The sequence below is a fragment of the Calidris pugnax genome, unplaced genomic scaffold (genome assembly GCF_001431845.1).
Source record: "Calidris pugnax isolate Ruff unplaced genomic scaffold, ASM143184v1 scaffold219, whole genome shotgun sequence".
Classification (NCBI taxonomy): domain Eukaryota; kingdom Metazoa; phylum Chordata; class Aves; order Charadriiformes; family Scolopacidae; genus Calidris; species Calidris pugnax.
The window spans coordinates 11,836,497-11,853,955 of record NW_015094507.1 but is presented as its reverse complement, the minus strand read 5'-3'; the positions used below and the strand labels follow the sequence as shown (position 1 = coordinate 11,853,955).

The window sequence follows — 17,459 nt, the reverse complement described above, 5'->3', positions numbered from 1 at the left end:
AGGAGCTTGTCCACAGAAATGGTTGGGTTTGTTTTGTTTTTTTTTCATTACACTGGTATCCTGTAATGCTAATAAAATAAGAAGCCAGCATTTCATCTGAGAGCTGTACTTCATTTTATGTTGTGAATAAGTTGTTTAAAAACACTGTAGGCTGAAATCTGTGCTTTTGCGTTGACAAATATCTCCTCAAAATCATGGTGAAGAAAGGACTCATTTTGTCCTTAGCCTCATTGTCCTTGTAGTTCACATATTATGTTCCTCCCTTCATTGGAGGCTCTGGTACCTCTTTTTCTGATTAGCTACACATAAACTACATCGGTGCCCTTTTGAAAGTGTCCTTTGATGATCCAGGGACTTTATTTCTCAGTCCGTGACAGCTTGCTACTTTGATCCTAAATAATCAGCTTGTCCATTTCCTCTAATGTCAGACAACAGCAACAAGTTACTATAGGGTTGCAGTAACTCAGAAACTTATGGTTAATGTATAAATACTCTATGCTTGTTCGACCTAAAGCTACCTTGGCCCTAAGCCATATGCACAAAGGGTAGAAATGGAGTCCCATAGACAAACTGGACTCAGTAGGAAGAAGCAATCTTCCTTGAATCTCCATGACAGTATCAGGAGAAAGTGAGAACACAGAATAAATTTTGCAAACATCTAAAACTAAAAGCAAACAATAAATTTGTCTGACTCCACCTGATCTATTCAGGACTATGTGTTAAAGACACTAAATAAGATAGACCTCATTTTCGGTTACTGGAAGACACTAGTTTTACTGTAAAAAGCCTTAAATGTATGATGTCTTACGGTTGTGAAAAATTGAACTCTAAAGGCAAATTGTTACTATAAGGATAGTGGCAGAATTTATTTATATCATATGTGGATGTCTGGTTACTTCTCAACTGTGAGATGTTTTGATCCCCTGGTGCTTTTCTTTGGCCATTGCACCAATTCTTTCTGTGGAAACCAGTATGTTAGGGTGTGGTAGGGAAAAGAAGATCAGCGACAACCAGGAGCTGGGAAGCAGTTACTGTCCGCAGACAGACCTAGATGCTGTAATTTACATGCAAGAGCTTGTTCTTTTAGGTTATCTTTTCAGTGCTTAATTTTTCATTTGGTCACTAAGAAGACCCACTGTTCAATATTTAACCTAGAAAGTAAGCGAGGGGTGGGAATAAAACTGCTCAAATTGGTCGTGAAACGCTGCAGGCAAAACAATCCAGAGTTCAGTGCGTTTTCTTTTAAACACAAGATTCTAATCACTCATTTTGTTATTGAGACAAGAGATGCAATTACATAAATATATACCTTTTTAGATGTTTACCCTGGGAGGTGACGGGGGGAGAAGCAGCTTCAGGCTGTTTGGTGTAATGGCTTCTGCTGCTTTGTGTGTAAAGGCTTCTCTTGTCGTTCCAGGCTGCCGGGCCCCACAGGCTGAGGCCTGCCTTCCCCTCAGCAGGGCTGGGCCATGCAAGGAGCTCCCTCCCTCGAAGAGGCTGTCTCCAGCTCTTCGTGGTGGCCAGTGTCTTTCTTCAATACATTTGAGCAGGGATGACTCCCTTTGGGGCCTGTGGGCTTTTTCAATACTGCTGAGGTTGGCTCAGTGCTGGCTGGAGCCAGCCGTGACCAGCGTTGGGCAGGTCACAGCACACCCCCTTGTACCTTGTGCCTTACACGGGGAATAATCTCCAACATATTTCAACTCCAGTGCCTTCATCCAGGCATAGTGGAGACAAAAAGGTAAAAACAATGCTGGGCTTTGGTTCTGGAGTTTTTTTGGTGTGTGGTGGTTTGGTTTTTTTGGTTTGCGGTTGGTTTTTTTTTCAGATGAATTATGCCATTTTTGCTCAGGGTATTCATTTGGTGGTTTTTATTTTCTTGGAAAACTAAGACTGCTCTTCACACGCTTTATGTAGCACAAATACTGCATCGCAAATGCTAGGTACATTGTGGAAGGAAGCTTTCAGCCTTTGATATATATTTGCAAGAGCCTTCTTTAGAAGTGTGATCCAGGCCTAGAAAGCCGTTATTCAGTGTCCACTAATGGCCTGAATAACGAAATGCTGCTTCTCAGCACTTGACCCATCGGTGCTCTGACATAGAAATAAAAGTACCAGAGAGAGGTGTGCTCAACACTATGTGATTTTTTTCATTCCATGACGTATTTCTGTGCAGCAAGGGGCTGTAGGGTGATCTGTGGTAGCAGTACTTTCCACCCATGACACATGAGTATAGTACTAGTACAGAAAATTTGAATTTCATTAATCCCTTTAATGTCCTATACAATCAAATTAATTTCACAATCACTTCCACAAACATAATAAACTTTGTTCTGGAGTTGTTCTGATTCCAAAACTTGCACAGTAGAGTAAAGCTGATTTTGTCTCTTGCTGTTGTTGAGAAGTGGTTCAGTATAGAAATATGAGAACAGGGACTAAAGCCCAGGTATTTCTTCTTTCAGATGACTGTCATAACCATCATACTAACAAGAGTCTGTTTGCCTCCTACTGAGCAGATCTAGCTGTAGATTTGGATAATAGTGCACTTAAGAATAGTCTATAATACTTTATTCATTCCTTGCCTCCTGAATAAAATAAAATAAAAATGATTCCCCTTGAAAAACAAAAACACCAAATATATTCGAGATTACAAAAAACCTGAGAGAAAAGTCATCATGCTATTATCCAAAAACAACTGCATGGGTGAAACGCAGGTCTGATTTTCCTCATTTTTGAGTGCATATTTTATAATAGCTGCTTCCACTTGAGACTCAAACAGCAGCGCAGTTTTGAATCTCCTGATTTTCAATCTCCTTTAACATCTTTTCACCAGTAAAGTTTATTTTTTAAATAGCTTTCAATTTTCCTGTACATTTCATGGATATGATTTTTTGAGCCAATTGTGGACTTCTTATCCTTGGCAGTTTATTCAATGTGCTCCATTTGGGAGATCAAAACTTGTTTCGTGAAACTGATCAGAATCTCTTTCTTATCACATATCAGTGACATAAAGCTGTGTTTTAGAGTTTCATGTTGACTTAATCTCCTGTGTTCACAGTGGTTTCTAGTTGTGATGATCTGCTGCAAGGAATGACTGAAGGTTCATTGCAAACATTTATGTGGCATAGCATTTTTTCCACTAAATATTACTTGAAGTTTAAAGTAGCTCGTCCCAGAAGTCCCTGTTAATATCTAAATACTTCAGGGGTACAAGGTCCTGAAGATGTCTGTACATTCAGGTTCTTGCCCTCCAGCTCCAAATCTGCAATTTTTCAGCTGTCTTCTTGCTCTTAAGTGAGATGTAAGTAGCTCAGATAGGTGCAAGTCTCTAGTTCACATACTGACAGCTCATATATCAGCTTCGGATACTGTTGTCTGTTACACGGCAACAACATTTTGTAGCACTATCTGATTTGAACTAATGTGGCTATTTAGAAAGGTTGTCTTTCTGTCTGTCTTTTCAGTCGTATTTGACTAGTGAGCACCAAAAGCCAGGATTTCTTTTTTTCTGGCAGCGTGTGTCACACTACCTGTCCCATATTGCCACTCTTGTGATTTGTTGTTCTTAAGTGGAAGTGCATGGATATCAGAGTAAGTGAGCAACTGGCAGGACCTTGCCTTTGAGAAAGAGCTTGCTTTGAAATGTGATCCTTCCCTCAATCTGAAATCATCTTAATTTTTTGTTCGCATGGACATTCATTCTACTTGCTTTATTGTTCTCAATCTTAAGGAAATGGGAAAGACATAGGGACAATTGTAAGTGTATTTTTTTTTTCTGTATCAGGTGTTTAATGGCTATGAAGTACATTATTTTGTTCATTTCAAAGCTTTACTTTCATGTAATTGTCCCAGACCATCTAAAATTGTACTAATACACAGTAGATGTATAAGCTTTTAAGTTAGAAAAAGCACCTCTACTATATAGCTTTTAAGTATATTTATTCAAGATTATTTAGGAATCAAGTAATAAATCCATCTAAGCTTCCATTAAATACATTAATTCATGTTATGTAAATATCATTATAGTATTTGAGGTAAATATGGCAAATTCTTTAATTTGAATTAGTTTCTAAAAGTACTGTTTTCACAATCATGTAGATTTAACATCTGACACTTAACTTCTGTGAACCCTAGCTATCACTTCTCTGTGTCCTAGCAAGCAGGGACCAGGTCTAGTTGTGAGAAAGTACTTCAGTTTCCATATCTGTTCTGTCCTCAGCATCTCTGCTAAAAATTGTGAATAAATATAGTGATGTTTCTGTGATTCCTTAATGGTGGATTTTGTTTCCTTTTCAAAGCAGTACAAGCAAAACAAAATGTAGCAAAGAAAACAGGACAAGTCTAAAATGAGACTTGCTAAATATAATGTAATAGGATTCAAAATTATTTACAAGTTATTTGTGCTGGACAAAAGTTTCCAATTGTCTTCTTATAGCAAGCAATGGCAAGTAATCTGGAGCATGTGGAATGTTTTTATCCTGTCTTCAGTTAAATCATTTTCATATGCTATTATGTTACGTACAAAAGACCATTAACATTTTTCACATTATAATTTTGTATGGAAAATATCAGCCCAAACTGAATTACTGGATTTAGATCTTCACAGTAGTTTAGCTGTTAATGAAGAACCTATAGTAATGTTTTTAGAAAGTGTAAATTTGAGACATTATTTCCGTAGAGGTAACAATAGTCTTAGTGTGAATAATATTCACATTTTTGAGGATGTTTGTATGTGATATATATGAGCCAGGAATGTGCCCTTGTGGCCAAGAAGGCCAATAGTCTCCTAGGGTGCATTAAAAAGAGCATGATCAGGGGGTCAAGGAAAGTCATCTTCCCCATCTACTCTGCTCTGGTGAGGCAACATCTAGAGTATTTCGTCCAGTTCTGGGCTTTCCAGTTCTAGAAGGATGAGGAACTGCAAGAGAGAGTCCAGAAGAGGGCTATGAAAATGATCAAGGGACTGGGGCACCTCTCTTATGAGGAAAGGCTGGGAGACCTGGGTCTGTTTAGCCTGGAAAAGAGAAGACTGAGAGGGGACCTCATCAATGCTTATAAATATCCAAAGGGTGGGTGTCAAGAGGATGGGGTCAGGCTCTTCTCAGTGATGCCCGGCAACAGGACAAGAGGCAATGGGCACAAACTGAAACACAGGAAATATTACATCTCAACATGAGGAAAAACTTCTTTATTTTGAGGGTGCCAGAGCACTAGAACAGGCTGCCCAGAAATGTTGTGGAGTCTCGTTCTCTGGAGATAAACAAAACCTGCCTGGATGCGTTCCTGTCCAGCCTGATCTAGGTGAACTTGCTTTGGTAGGGAGGTTGGACTAGATAATCTCTGAAGGTCCCTTCCAACCCCTACCGTTCTGGGATTCTGTTTAATAAGGATGTTACTCAGAAATTGTGATAAAACATAAGGTACTATATCTGTGACGCTGTCTTGTGAGTCAAGAAAAAATTCCTAAATTGACTAAATAGCAAAGTTGTCCTTTCCCACTCTACTTTTGGGCCGAAGAGGTCTGCTGGGGTTCTCTGCCAGATCTCCACACTTGCAGTCTGAATTTAGGAATCTTTTATATAGTAAGCTGTAATTCCTGTTCCAGCTAATTTAAGTAGAAACCGTTGAGAAAACAATGTGGGTCCTTTGCAGGGTCAAAAAGGGGGAATGATGGAGGAGACTGATTTTATCTTTCACTTTTACTCCCTACTGGTCTGGTTCTGCTGGAAATGATTAGAGCTAAGTTCTTTACAATCTAAAAGCTCCATAGCAAAAAATCATAGTAATACTATGTTACTAAAATCTCTCAGCATTATGTTACTAAAAGAACAATGTATGTTGGAGAAACGCTGTATTAAATCCTGTCAGAGGTTATCACAATTTCTTACTGACACTGTAGTGTGATTCCATGTTACATTATGACAACTTCATTTCCTGGAATCAAGACAGCTTTGACATCCACTTGTAACCAGGAAGAATATCTAGAGATAAAATAAAATACCAGTGATTTTTTTAATACTAGAAAGTGCTGCCTGTGATGATAACTAAATAGTAATTAGTCATCTCCATTAATATTTTTGATCCACTGAAGTGAGCTATTACAGATTTTAGAAGTACTTCATTTATACCTGGATCCTGCTGTAACTGAAAACCTAAGCAGAGCTGCTATTTTTTGGCAGTTGGGTATACGATATATGTGCACTGCAAACATAATGATGAACAATAACCCTTGTTACTGCCACTAAGTGGGGAACACTCCAATGCAAGAAGAAATTGAGCACAGCAGAATACATCTTTTCTTTCTTTTTCCTAACACAGAAATAAACTGCTGCTTTGTAGGACACCTGTTTTTACCTGGTCATCTTAATACAGCTAAACAACCTAGTATTTAATATTAGTCACAGAGCAATCAGTGATCTGTAAGCCACACCACACACTGTTATGCTAATGTGAATAAGATTTTTGGAAAAATGTTACTGCATCCAATTCCTTAGTAAAAGTAAAGTCATTCCAAATGGAATTGTGGAGTATTGAAGATGAATGCAATGGCATGAATCATTTATTCAGCCTCTTGCTGCTGCATTTATATGTTTTGTTATCTGTATAATCAATTAAAAAAAAAAAACTACTCTCATCTGAATTATGTGAGAGAATTATGCTGAAATGATTCACAACTTTGTATGTAAACCTCATAGCTTAATATGTAGGCTGCCTAGTCTGATTACAAAATATTAATCTGGGATATTGCTTTAATTGAATTAGAATAATTATATACATTTCTTGAAGAGGAATGTCATAGTTGCATGGTAATGCTAAAATAGGATTTGGCTGTTTTAAGGTAATCTGAACTGACTCTGCCTACTCTCTGTTAATACTAAGGAAGAAGAAAGATTTGTTATAAGAAAGTATTGTGTGTTAATATTTTTTTTGTTGTTTTTAATAAAATTTTTGTGTATCACTTGCAACTTACTGAGAAGGGAGAAAAATTCAGGAAACTATGAATGTTTACAGTAAACTGTCCTGCTAGCAGCTCGGGTTCTTGTTTGGATAATTTTCTTTTCTTTTCTTTTGACTCCTCTGTTTTCTTTAAGGCCTTATTCGATTACAAGAGCTCATCAAGGCTCCATCACGATACAACCTGAGACTAAAAATCCGTCAGTTACCAGCTGACACAAAAGATGCAAAGCCATTGCTAAAGGAGATGAAAAGAGGCAAAGAATTCCATGTAATCTTTGACTGCAGCCATGAAATGGCAGCAGGCATCTTGAAACAGGTAATCATCATTTTGCTTTAGATGGCCTAATCTTTTTCATCCCTAATAAATAAAAGCAATATCCAGACTTAATGGCATTTAACAAGCGGGGGAATTGTATGTCAGTTTTACTGAGGCCTAACTGAAAATCAGCCAAGGACTTTGGAGATAATATTATCGGTGACTCTAAGAGTAACTGCTTTCATTATGTTTTTTTCTAAAGAAACAGATTCATTGGTTCATGTATAGGATGAAAAAGCTCACTGTAACCCTAACTATGCATGAAAGACATGCCTTTGTGTGTCTCCATTAGTTTAATGAGCTAGCTCCAAAGACTGGGAATTCCTTATGCTCAGAGGCCATTTCTCCCATAGTTTTTTAACTGAACTGTGACTCGCAAGAAGGATAGGAAAAATACCTAAAGCAAAACAATATCCTATATTTCTAATGCACAGCTTTTAGTGACTGGAATTCATGTTTATATTATGCTTGCTAGCAGACTTTATAGTTTAAATTGAAAACAAAATGTATTTAAGATTTGAAAATATGTCTCTTATTAAAGGCACTCAGGAGTATTGTTGCGGGTACAATTAAAATTGCTTGTAAACATATATGTATACTATCATTTCTTTGCTTTATTGTTCATTGATTAAAAGGCTTTTATTAATTCCTAGTAATTTTAAACCTCTGCTGGTGGTTTTTTGCTTTTTGCTAAACATAACCCGGCCTGGTTAGTCTAATTGTGTACCCCAAATCATCAAACATACATTTAATTATTTAACATCTTAAAAATGCAGATGGAAAATGTGTTGATGACAATACAAAGCTGCAGTACTAACAATAACTCCATAAGGTATATTATTTATATTGTACCTAGTAGTTTTCAGGTGAAAGAGAACTTTTCTTTCACAGTAAACAACATTGCATAAACCATATGACTCCAGGGAAATGGGAATAAAAATCAAAAGCATTATATCTTTATTCATGTCCTAGGACCCAAGAGTGAGGGTTCAACCTCTTTAAATCAAATTATAAACTTTTTAATCAAACTACTCTGCTCATCCTAAAGATTATAGAAGGAAGATACAGGAACAACTCTTCCATGAGTGTTTAGATATTCATACGGTGTCTACAGACTTTTAGTTTTCCGTTTAGCTCCAATATTGCAGTGCTTTAATTATGTCTAAAATTGGTAGTTCTTCAGCTGAATATGAGCTCTTGCTGTTAAAATTGACACAGATATATTAAGACTGTATTTATTATTTAGTGATATCATTCCAAATATAGTGTTTATAAGTGTTTTCTGAAAAAGAAAGATATTTATATATTAATTTGTGAACTAATTTTTAAGCTAATTTTTAAAAAATTAACTTTTTTTTCTGGTAATAAGGGATGAACTTGGGGAGACATAACAGGTTTCTTGGGAGAATGATTGGAAAGATTAACAATGAAGTTGCTGGAAAAGAAAACAAGTTTGAAATAAAGGGAAAAAAAAGAAGTACCTTGAGAGGCCAGTGAAATGGCAACAACAGTTTTCTGGCTAAAAGTATATCATGGAAAGGAGAAAAAACATCCCTTCTTTCAGACAAGCGTAGTTAAATTAAGGCAAATCTCAGTGGTAACTACAGCACCAGGCAAGGAAAAAGCAGACATGATTTAAAAGGTTAGGAAAGCACTGGAATAATGAGAGCAGAGAAATGACATTGTTTTGAAGAGGGAAAAGGAGTGAGGTCTTTTGAGAAGTGAGGAAAGTGAGAGAAAGAAGACCTGGAAAAGGAACAACACCAGCACATGGCAGAATTGGGAACATGTGTGGGATGTTCTTGTGTAGAGATTCTGTGGAGTATGAAAGACCTGATTGTAAGCAGTTAAAATTTAGGTGAGTGCAAGTTTGTTACATACACAGAGGAAGATACCTTGGCTTTATTTAAACAACAACAAAAAAAGTATTTTAAAAAGCTAACTGTGTTTGTGGTTGTACAGTTTCTAATGAAATTGTAATATTTCTCATGAGATAATGGTTTTCCTATGTTTATGAGAATTTAAATTAGTTATTGGCACACTACGCTGTAGTTACAAATATTATTGTGGAATTCTAAATATACAATAGTCATCTTTTGGAAAAGTGTTGTTGCAATTTTTGTCAGTCTCATCTAAAATATTATAAAATCTGATCTGCAGCTGACATTTCAAATTCATTTTAGTTAACTTTTTGTTGAAAAAGAACATACAGACTAGTCATTTCATCATTTTTCAGACAACGTCACAAGTAAAAAGACTCCCTTAGCCTTCAGAACTCTGGTAAATTTAAAAAAAAAAAAAAATTCTGGTATTATTACAATTACCCTCAGCGTGTTAGAGGAGGTGTAACTGGTAGCAACTTCACAAAGAATTCCTTTGATAGTTCCTGGAAAGAAAGAAAACATTGCTTACTTCTTTAGCTTTTTTATAGTGCTAAAATTAGGTAAAAATCACTATAAACACTCAAATGATTGAATAAATCATATTAATCTAAGACAACTTTTGTGCAGACCATGAAGATACAGGTGAAAATGCCCTTCATGAATAAGAGTGACGATACATCCATAGTTCATGGCTTTTAATTTGTATGTAGAAATATTTGTTCTTATGCTGTTAAGAGAAAAGTATGAACATTTTAAAATGCACAGTTAATAAAAAAAACTATTAGTATTACATATTTAGCAAGACAGGTGAAGGTACTTGGTAGATACCTGAGTTTTTAGATTCATATTATGTATATTTGTTCTTGATTTTTACTGAAATAGTATGTATTTTGCTATTCAAAACTTGGCTTAAGTAGTTTCTTCCATGGTCAGAAAAATGTACACACATATAATATAAGCTTGTTTCCTTCTTTTAACTGCACAGTATTGTTCATCAAAATAGAAAAAAATATTTCCTTATAGGTTATTCTTTTTAAGGGAAGGGTTCAATAATGAATGAAAATATTTTCAACTCAAATTTTGTGTGGCGACTTAATGCATCCATTAGTATGTAAAACTATAAGCCTCTTTCACATTTACTGCACTAAACAGTATAATAATATTCTTTATATCAGAAGATCTGCTTCATAAATTCCTTTAATAGTCAGTAATCTGCTCTAACTGCTAGGAAATGACTTGCTTGACCTAATTTTAGTATAATTCCAACCCCATAGTCTGATCCCAGTAGTGTTCTTTTGCAGTTTTTTATTTGCCGTGTAAGTGTGATAAAAATGTATTATGTGACCTCAGAAACATTAATCTTTTGTTTATTTTTTTAAGGCTTTAGCTATGGGAATGATGACAGAATACTATCACTATATCTTTACCACACTGGTAAGTGGCTTATAAAAAGATGCTGATGACATCTAACAAAGATGTTACTTTCCTTAATTATATTACTTGACAAAGTGAAAAAGGTCTCCCTGGAATGGAGTGTGAGTAAACTCTGTTGAGTTTTCTTACTTTCACTGAAAATGTATCAAGATGGTTTAATTATTGTTTAACAGTGTGCCTTGGAAACTGATAGACCCAAAATAGCAACTGACTCTATAGTAGTGCAGTTTTTAACTTTCAAGCAGGGTTAAGCATCTAATTCATAATTTATTTATTCATATTCAGAATTTTGTCCTTTTTCTCTTTTAGCTTTTTGTATGTAAAGATTATGATATTTTAAATTTACTCATATATTCCTTATTTTTAATCCAACATTTTACAGGGTAATTCTTCACTGTCATATGATTCCTGAATAATTTGGTGTGATTATTAGCAGCATTTTATTTAACAGTCAGCATGAGCTTTTTAGGCACATGAATTATGCAATATTCTTTGGTGCCAGTGTAAAAGTAACTAAGAGGGAATTTGATCATTCTTGGAACCTTCAGATTTAACATTTGCAATAAACGAACATTTAAAAATGTTCAGATGCTCTTACAAAACATAAAAAAACATGCATGTGAAGAAACAGTTTAGAAGTTGGTAAAACAGTACTTTAGAAACTACAGTTATGCACTTTTCTTGGTTTTCCATTGTGCTCAAATTTGCCTGCTTAGGTTGCAGTTCATTAACATTCTTAAAATACAAGTCATTTCAAGCATAAAACAGGTGTGCCTTGGTAAAACCATGCTTGAAATAACCTGTGTTTAAAGTCGCATGCATGTTTCAGTCCTTATGGAAATGAATCCTTTGGGGTAGGTTGGGAAGTTCACCTCAGAATCACAAAGCAGAAGTTCATGGAAGGTATTAGCATGGAAATAGCTTGTTGAATAGACAGCAAAATAATTTTTTGAGTTCATTAGAATTGTAAAAGCAAAATGCCCTGCACAAGTACCTGTCCTTTTTAAGAAGGGTAAGTTTTTCTATCACAGATTTAGGGTTGCATGCAATAGAATTTCCCTTGCTAGTCTTATCAAAATGGATTCTAGATGTTTCATAGAATTTTTTATTTTTTAAATTTTCATTTTACTAATGGTCAAAATTTCTTCTTTGAGTGGTATGCTGTCCATTGGCATTTAACTTTTATTCTTAAAACTATGTTTTACAATCAGAATTTTCTGTCATTCTTATTTCCTTATTAGAACATTAGCTTTTTTAGGAGAGAAATATTCTATTGACTTGGAGCTATCAAAGAATAATTTAGTATGGACAAGCAGATGATAAATTTTGATTTTGCAGTGTAGCTTTGGAACTTGCATCAGAATTTAGTTGTTTTGATATATTAATTGCTTCTTACCTGACATGGGGAAAGTCCTGTCAAATAAATTTTCCAGTCACAGTGTTTACAGCAGTCTTCTGTGTATTCTCCTCTTGATTGATTCAGGGTTTAATGCAGTAGCTCATTAATACTCTGACCTGTGTGTATTTATAATATACGCATAATATTGTTGTGTATAGTTATTATATTCCAGTGTAAACATGAATGTGTTTGGATTAAATAATTACATCTGAGGTTCTGACTTCTTTCACAATAAAAACTGAGAGAATTTTTAAAGGGAAAGATGAAGCAGTTCTAGTTATGTTTAGTATTTCCTTTGCCATAAAATGTTTTATTTCTCTAGAAAGAGAACATGAGTTATTTGTAAATTAATAACTTAAAATTATTTTGACACCTGTGTATCTTGGGTATTATATATGGAAAATGGCATCATAATTACTAGCTGTAATTAAAAATGGATAATGATTGATAACTGGTTGATATTTTTGTGGGCTTAGTGATGTTAACAGTGAATAATGAATTATATTCTGGTTTTCCATAATACTATATTTAATCTCCTTCAGCTCTAGTCAGTAAACAAAATAGATTCAGACAAGTGTTACTCCTAATACTACCATTTTATGGAAATTAAAAATATATTAAACTGCCATCAAAAAATAAATTAGGAATAAGATGAATGACTAAGTATGAATTATGTGGAAAATGTATATGTTCAATAAACTAAAATTATGTTATATGACAGTAATGTCTTCTGTGTAACCTTGATTATATCACTTTAAAAAAAATCATTTAAAAGGAAACAAAGTAAATCTAATGAAATTTTGTTTATAATGCACATATCTAGGCCTAATGAGTCATGATTGTTTTCTTCATCAACTGTTTTTTCCCCCCCATGTTCACAACTTGATCTTAGATCTGAGTTTCCTGAAGTACTGTATCTGCATTGTTTCTAAGGATTCTGTCAAAGGACTGGGATAATCTTGAGTCTACTTGGTTGATTTAAAATTTGATTTTCTTCTTTTTATTAACTTGTATTTCCCTCTGTATGTGCTGAGAGGCTAAATATACACACACAGGCATTCATATGTATTGAAAATACATTAATTGGCAAGGGTTATTCTTGCAAAGATAAAATCCTAATCAATGACATGTTCATTTTTGGAAGTATGATTGATAGCTGTGAAAAATGTTTTTTGTTTAAATTTAAAGCCACATACATTTCCCCTCTCTCCCTCAATTTATCATCTAGCAATCAACACCTTCAAGTTTCATAGAAAGTCAAGTGCGAGGAAACCCTTGCTCTGTTTGTTATAACTTGAAGTCTGTTCTAGTAAGCCAAAGAAGTAGTGATTAATAACAATATTTTTAGCCATTAACAAGAATATTTAAGCCAACTCTATTCTTTAAGCCTAACTAGTAATGGATACAGTCCTACATCTGGACTTATAATTTCCTATAATGTATTGTTTTTAGTTTTGTTTTTTTTTTTTTTAAAAAAAAAAAAAGAGAAAAAGGCAGTTGAATATGTTCTTCCTCTGTGAATCAGATTACTCCCACTATAGGGTTAGCTGAGTTGCTTGCTCACAGGCACAGGCTGCCAGATAAACAGAGAGCACTTCCTAGCATATATAGTGCTGTTACTCCTGCAAATTTTAGTACTCTCATCTGCAGAGATGGTCTAACAATTGAAATTGGAATTGCAGTGTATTTAAGAACTTACACGAAGTTCATTTTTTTCAGGACCTGTTTGCCTTGGATGTGGAGCCCTATCGATACAGTGGCGTTAATATGACTGGATTCAGAATCCTGAACACGGAAAACACCCAGGTGTCATCTATCATTGAAAAGTGGTCTATGGAGAGATTGCAAGCACCTCCTAAGCCTGATTCAGGTTTGCTGGATGGATTCATGACGGTATGAATATCAGTGTTTAGTTCCCTTTTTTGGTATATGTTTGTGAAGCTAAAAAAAAACTTTTAACATTTATTTCTGTTACTAAAATTGTTTAGAGGTATGAGACCAAATATTATTGTAGATGTGAGTCAGAGAGTAACTGCAGTGTGTCTGTTAATATTCTGTAGGCTTAATACATGCCATGTTAACTTTTTTCAATATTACATGTGTTGTATTTTTTTTCAAATTATAATGTCACATTATAAATGTCTAATTAATTTAGTCCATATTGCCCTATTTTGTTGGTGAAAATATTTTATGGGATCATGTCAAATCCCAGCAAAAATCAAGCTAAAACACAATTGTGCCTTTTTCTGTGTTTTGTGTCTTACTCATTTAAGATTCATTAATTAATAATGAATAATGTGTACTGTTTAATTTCTACATAATTATTTTTGTTCTATTTTATGGATACTATAAATAATACTTTTCTTTATAACTTTTCCAGTTTCTATACCTTCACATAACTAATTAGACTGGTTTGTTGGTGTGTTTTTTTCTTTCCATTGCCATTTTTCTCTGGCCTCACTTCAGTCCATGAAAATTGCCATTACATTCATGCAAATAAGCTTTTATTACTAGGTTTTCAGTGAGTTTCTACTCATCAGCTGGAATTAAATCTACAAATATAATGTCCAGAAGGGATTTATTTTAAAACATATCCTACATTAGGACCTCTTTAGCTTTCAAATTTGTTGAAAGATCTAATTTTCCGCTTTGGCCCAGGGTTCCACTACTCCTTAGTTGTGGTTTTTTTTTTTTTTTTTAAAGCCATTTCATATTCCGTTTGAAAATTAGCAAATTCTGTTTCTTGAAGATTAATATCTTCATTATCTATCAGTTATCTAGATGGTGTTAATCTTAATATAGCACTTAACATAGCTGATCTTTTGAACAATTTTTTTCTACTGATAAGATTTAAAGATTTTGTAGACATTAAATGCTAAACAGTCTGTATTTAGAAAGGTTAATTTCCATTTTGTCTTATTTTTAGAAAATTACCCTTCTTAAACAAAAATACTTTTTTTTTTTTTTTTTAATCTACTTGTTGTAAATAGTATCTTGAACATAACTGGAAATTTATTTACTACTTCTATTGCGTTGCAGTTTTAAAATACTATATGATGGGATCTGTAAAGATACATTGTTCATTTCTCTAAGTAATTCCAAATAAGCAAATGAATGCCCCCCAAATTCTAGAAATGTGTGAAATATACTGGTTTACATATAGCTGCTGCTTATTATTGTAAATCATTGTGTCATGCTTCCTTGTTTACATTAATATTTTCATTCTTTGATTTTTGCCTTTCTCAATTTAAAATTTGTAGCAGTTCGTCTCATTCATTGTAGTTGTGTATTTTATGCACCGATTGAAGATATAGTTGATTTCAAATCTTTGGATAGTTACCAAGGTCAGTAGAAATAGTTACTTTATCAGAACATAGTGCCACAGCCAATAAAATCATAGAATAATAAATATTGGAACAGAGTTCTGTGGGCCAGTCACATGTTCTCATCTTCTGTTGTTCTATAAAGAAAGTGCCATTCTCAGAAAAGCTTCTGGTGTGAGGCAGAAACCCATTATTGCTAGTATATGATTGTGTAAGACCATACTTTACACCGTTACTTTGCCTAAGGATAGAAAAAGAACTACATGAAAAACACTGGTTTCTCTTCTGGACCTTTAAGAGCCCTCTTTGTCAATCTAAGTGGAATCAAATATGCAATATTTTATGGGGATTCTTTACGTTGATTAAACATCTAAATGCGCTTTGATTACCTAGGGTTTAGATATCTGGGATATGCGGATGGAATTTAAAGGATGTTTAAAGGCCTAATAATGCTGACAAGTGTTAGGTGCCTTTAGATACAGAAAAACATCCACAGGATGTCAATTTTCCAAGAAAAGTCTTTAGAAAGTGCAAAAGAAAGTTATGTCATGACATCATTGCACAAAGTTCTTCCTGTGCTTGGAATAAAATAAGTCATTTCATTGACATATTATCAACAAAGTTGTTGAGTTTGTAAAATTTCACTTCTATTTCTTGTTGTTCCTCTGTATTTAGAGTCAGAAATGCACTCAGGAATCAAAGATTCTACAAAAGTATTAATTGCTGTTACAGAACACTCTAACTGATATGGGCTGAACTGGGAATTTGTTTTATTTTCACTGGTTGATAATGACTACAGCTTATTCAGAAAAATATTAGCAATAAGTCTGCTTACTGGGAGCTCATTCAGCCACATAGCTAAAAGCCAGGTATTCAAATACCTGAAATGTGAGAATTTGCCAAATAAAAACCCGACGTTTGTCTGTCTCTAAGCATTTAGACGTCTCAGTGAAGACGAACTGGTTTCTAATGCTGTAGAACCATGCAGTTATGGATCGCAAAGTTTGTAAGTTCTGGTGGTGTTTGTGTTATGTCCTTCTTCCTCTGACTTTTCCACCATATGTAAATCAACTTAGTCATCACGGCAAAGTTAGAACTATCAATTTGACTCTGACTTGGATTTCCTTATTTATAGTTCAGATTCCCAGTCTTAATTCTTGTTTTGTTTTCTGTAGGCTTGTATAACTCTCTAATTAGTATGTAATTTTCCTCAAAATTATCTGACCTTTACTATCCCAGTATGACAAAAAGTAGGTATAAAATTTCATCTCGTCTCTTTATAATGTTCCAAGTCAAATTTCCCAGTGTGGATCCTATTGACTTCAATTAGAATAGTTTCTAAGCTGCTCCTCAAGAGAGCTCTGGAAAGGGTGATGCTTTAGAACACCCGAGATTAGTGGTAAAAAACAAATTTTCCATCACATTTCACTCTCCTTTTAGGGTTTCTAAAGATTCTTTGTACAAGCTTTAGAAAAACGTATTTAAACTATTTAATGAATGTTACCATATTTAATGATTCTATTATTTAATTAATGTTGACTTATTTGTATAATTGTTGCGGTTTAACCTCAGCTGGCAACTAAGCACCACACACCCACTCACACACACCCACTCACTCATCCCCACCTCTGACATCTGCAGAATATTTTTTCCATGCACATTTCTGTCCCAAATACGAAGCTATATGAACAGCTTTCAAATCAAAACAGCCTGAATAGCATCCTTGAAAGTTTTGAGGTTTGCTCCAAGATAATTATTTGGAGTTATATGTCACCAAAATAAATGTGGGTGGGGTTTTTTTTTTGTGTACAAAATTTATGAGGAATTTGGGAATACAGACCTGGGGTTCTGTTGAGGAAATCTGCCTTGAAAGTATTTCAGTTTTGCAGATTGCAATACAGATTGAAAGTGTATCGTCTGAGTCTTGTGTTACAATGTTACAAAACAACTTCTAACTAGATTGAGGCTCTTTAAACAATTCTGTGATATATGATATATTAATTACTGTTATTTTTCACTAACTTTATACTAAATTTGCTTCACTTAAGCAAAATGACTTGTCATTTACAGAACCATGCTATTTTTCAACCAGAATAAGATTTTTTTTTCTTGAAAAATGAATTTATTATGTAAGTTAAAAAACAAAA

The 17,459-nt window shown here is 34.3% G+C and overlaps 1 protein-coding gene across 2 annotated transcripts in view; it reads left to right on the top strand.

Annotated features, from left to right (window-relative positions):
* Positions 1-17,459, top strand: part of GRIK2 (glutamate receptor, ionotropic, kainate 2) — a 354,035-nt gene that overhangs the window by 126,895 nt on the left and 209,681 nt on the right. For both annotated transcript variants that reach the window (XM_014964600.1, XM_014964601.1), the window contains exons 4-6: positions 7,092-7,273; positions 10,537-10,590; positions 13,709-13,882. In XM_014964600.1, coding sequence (XP_014820086.1) covers positions 7,092-7,273; positions 10,537-10,590; positions 13,709-13,882 — 410 coding nt within the window. The remainder of the gene's footprint in view (positions 1-7,091; positions 7,274-10,536; positions 10,591-13,708; positions 13,883-17,459) is intronic.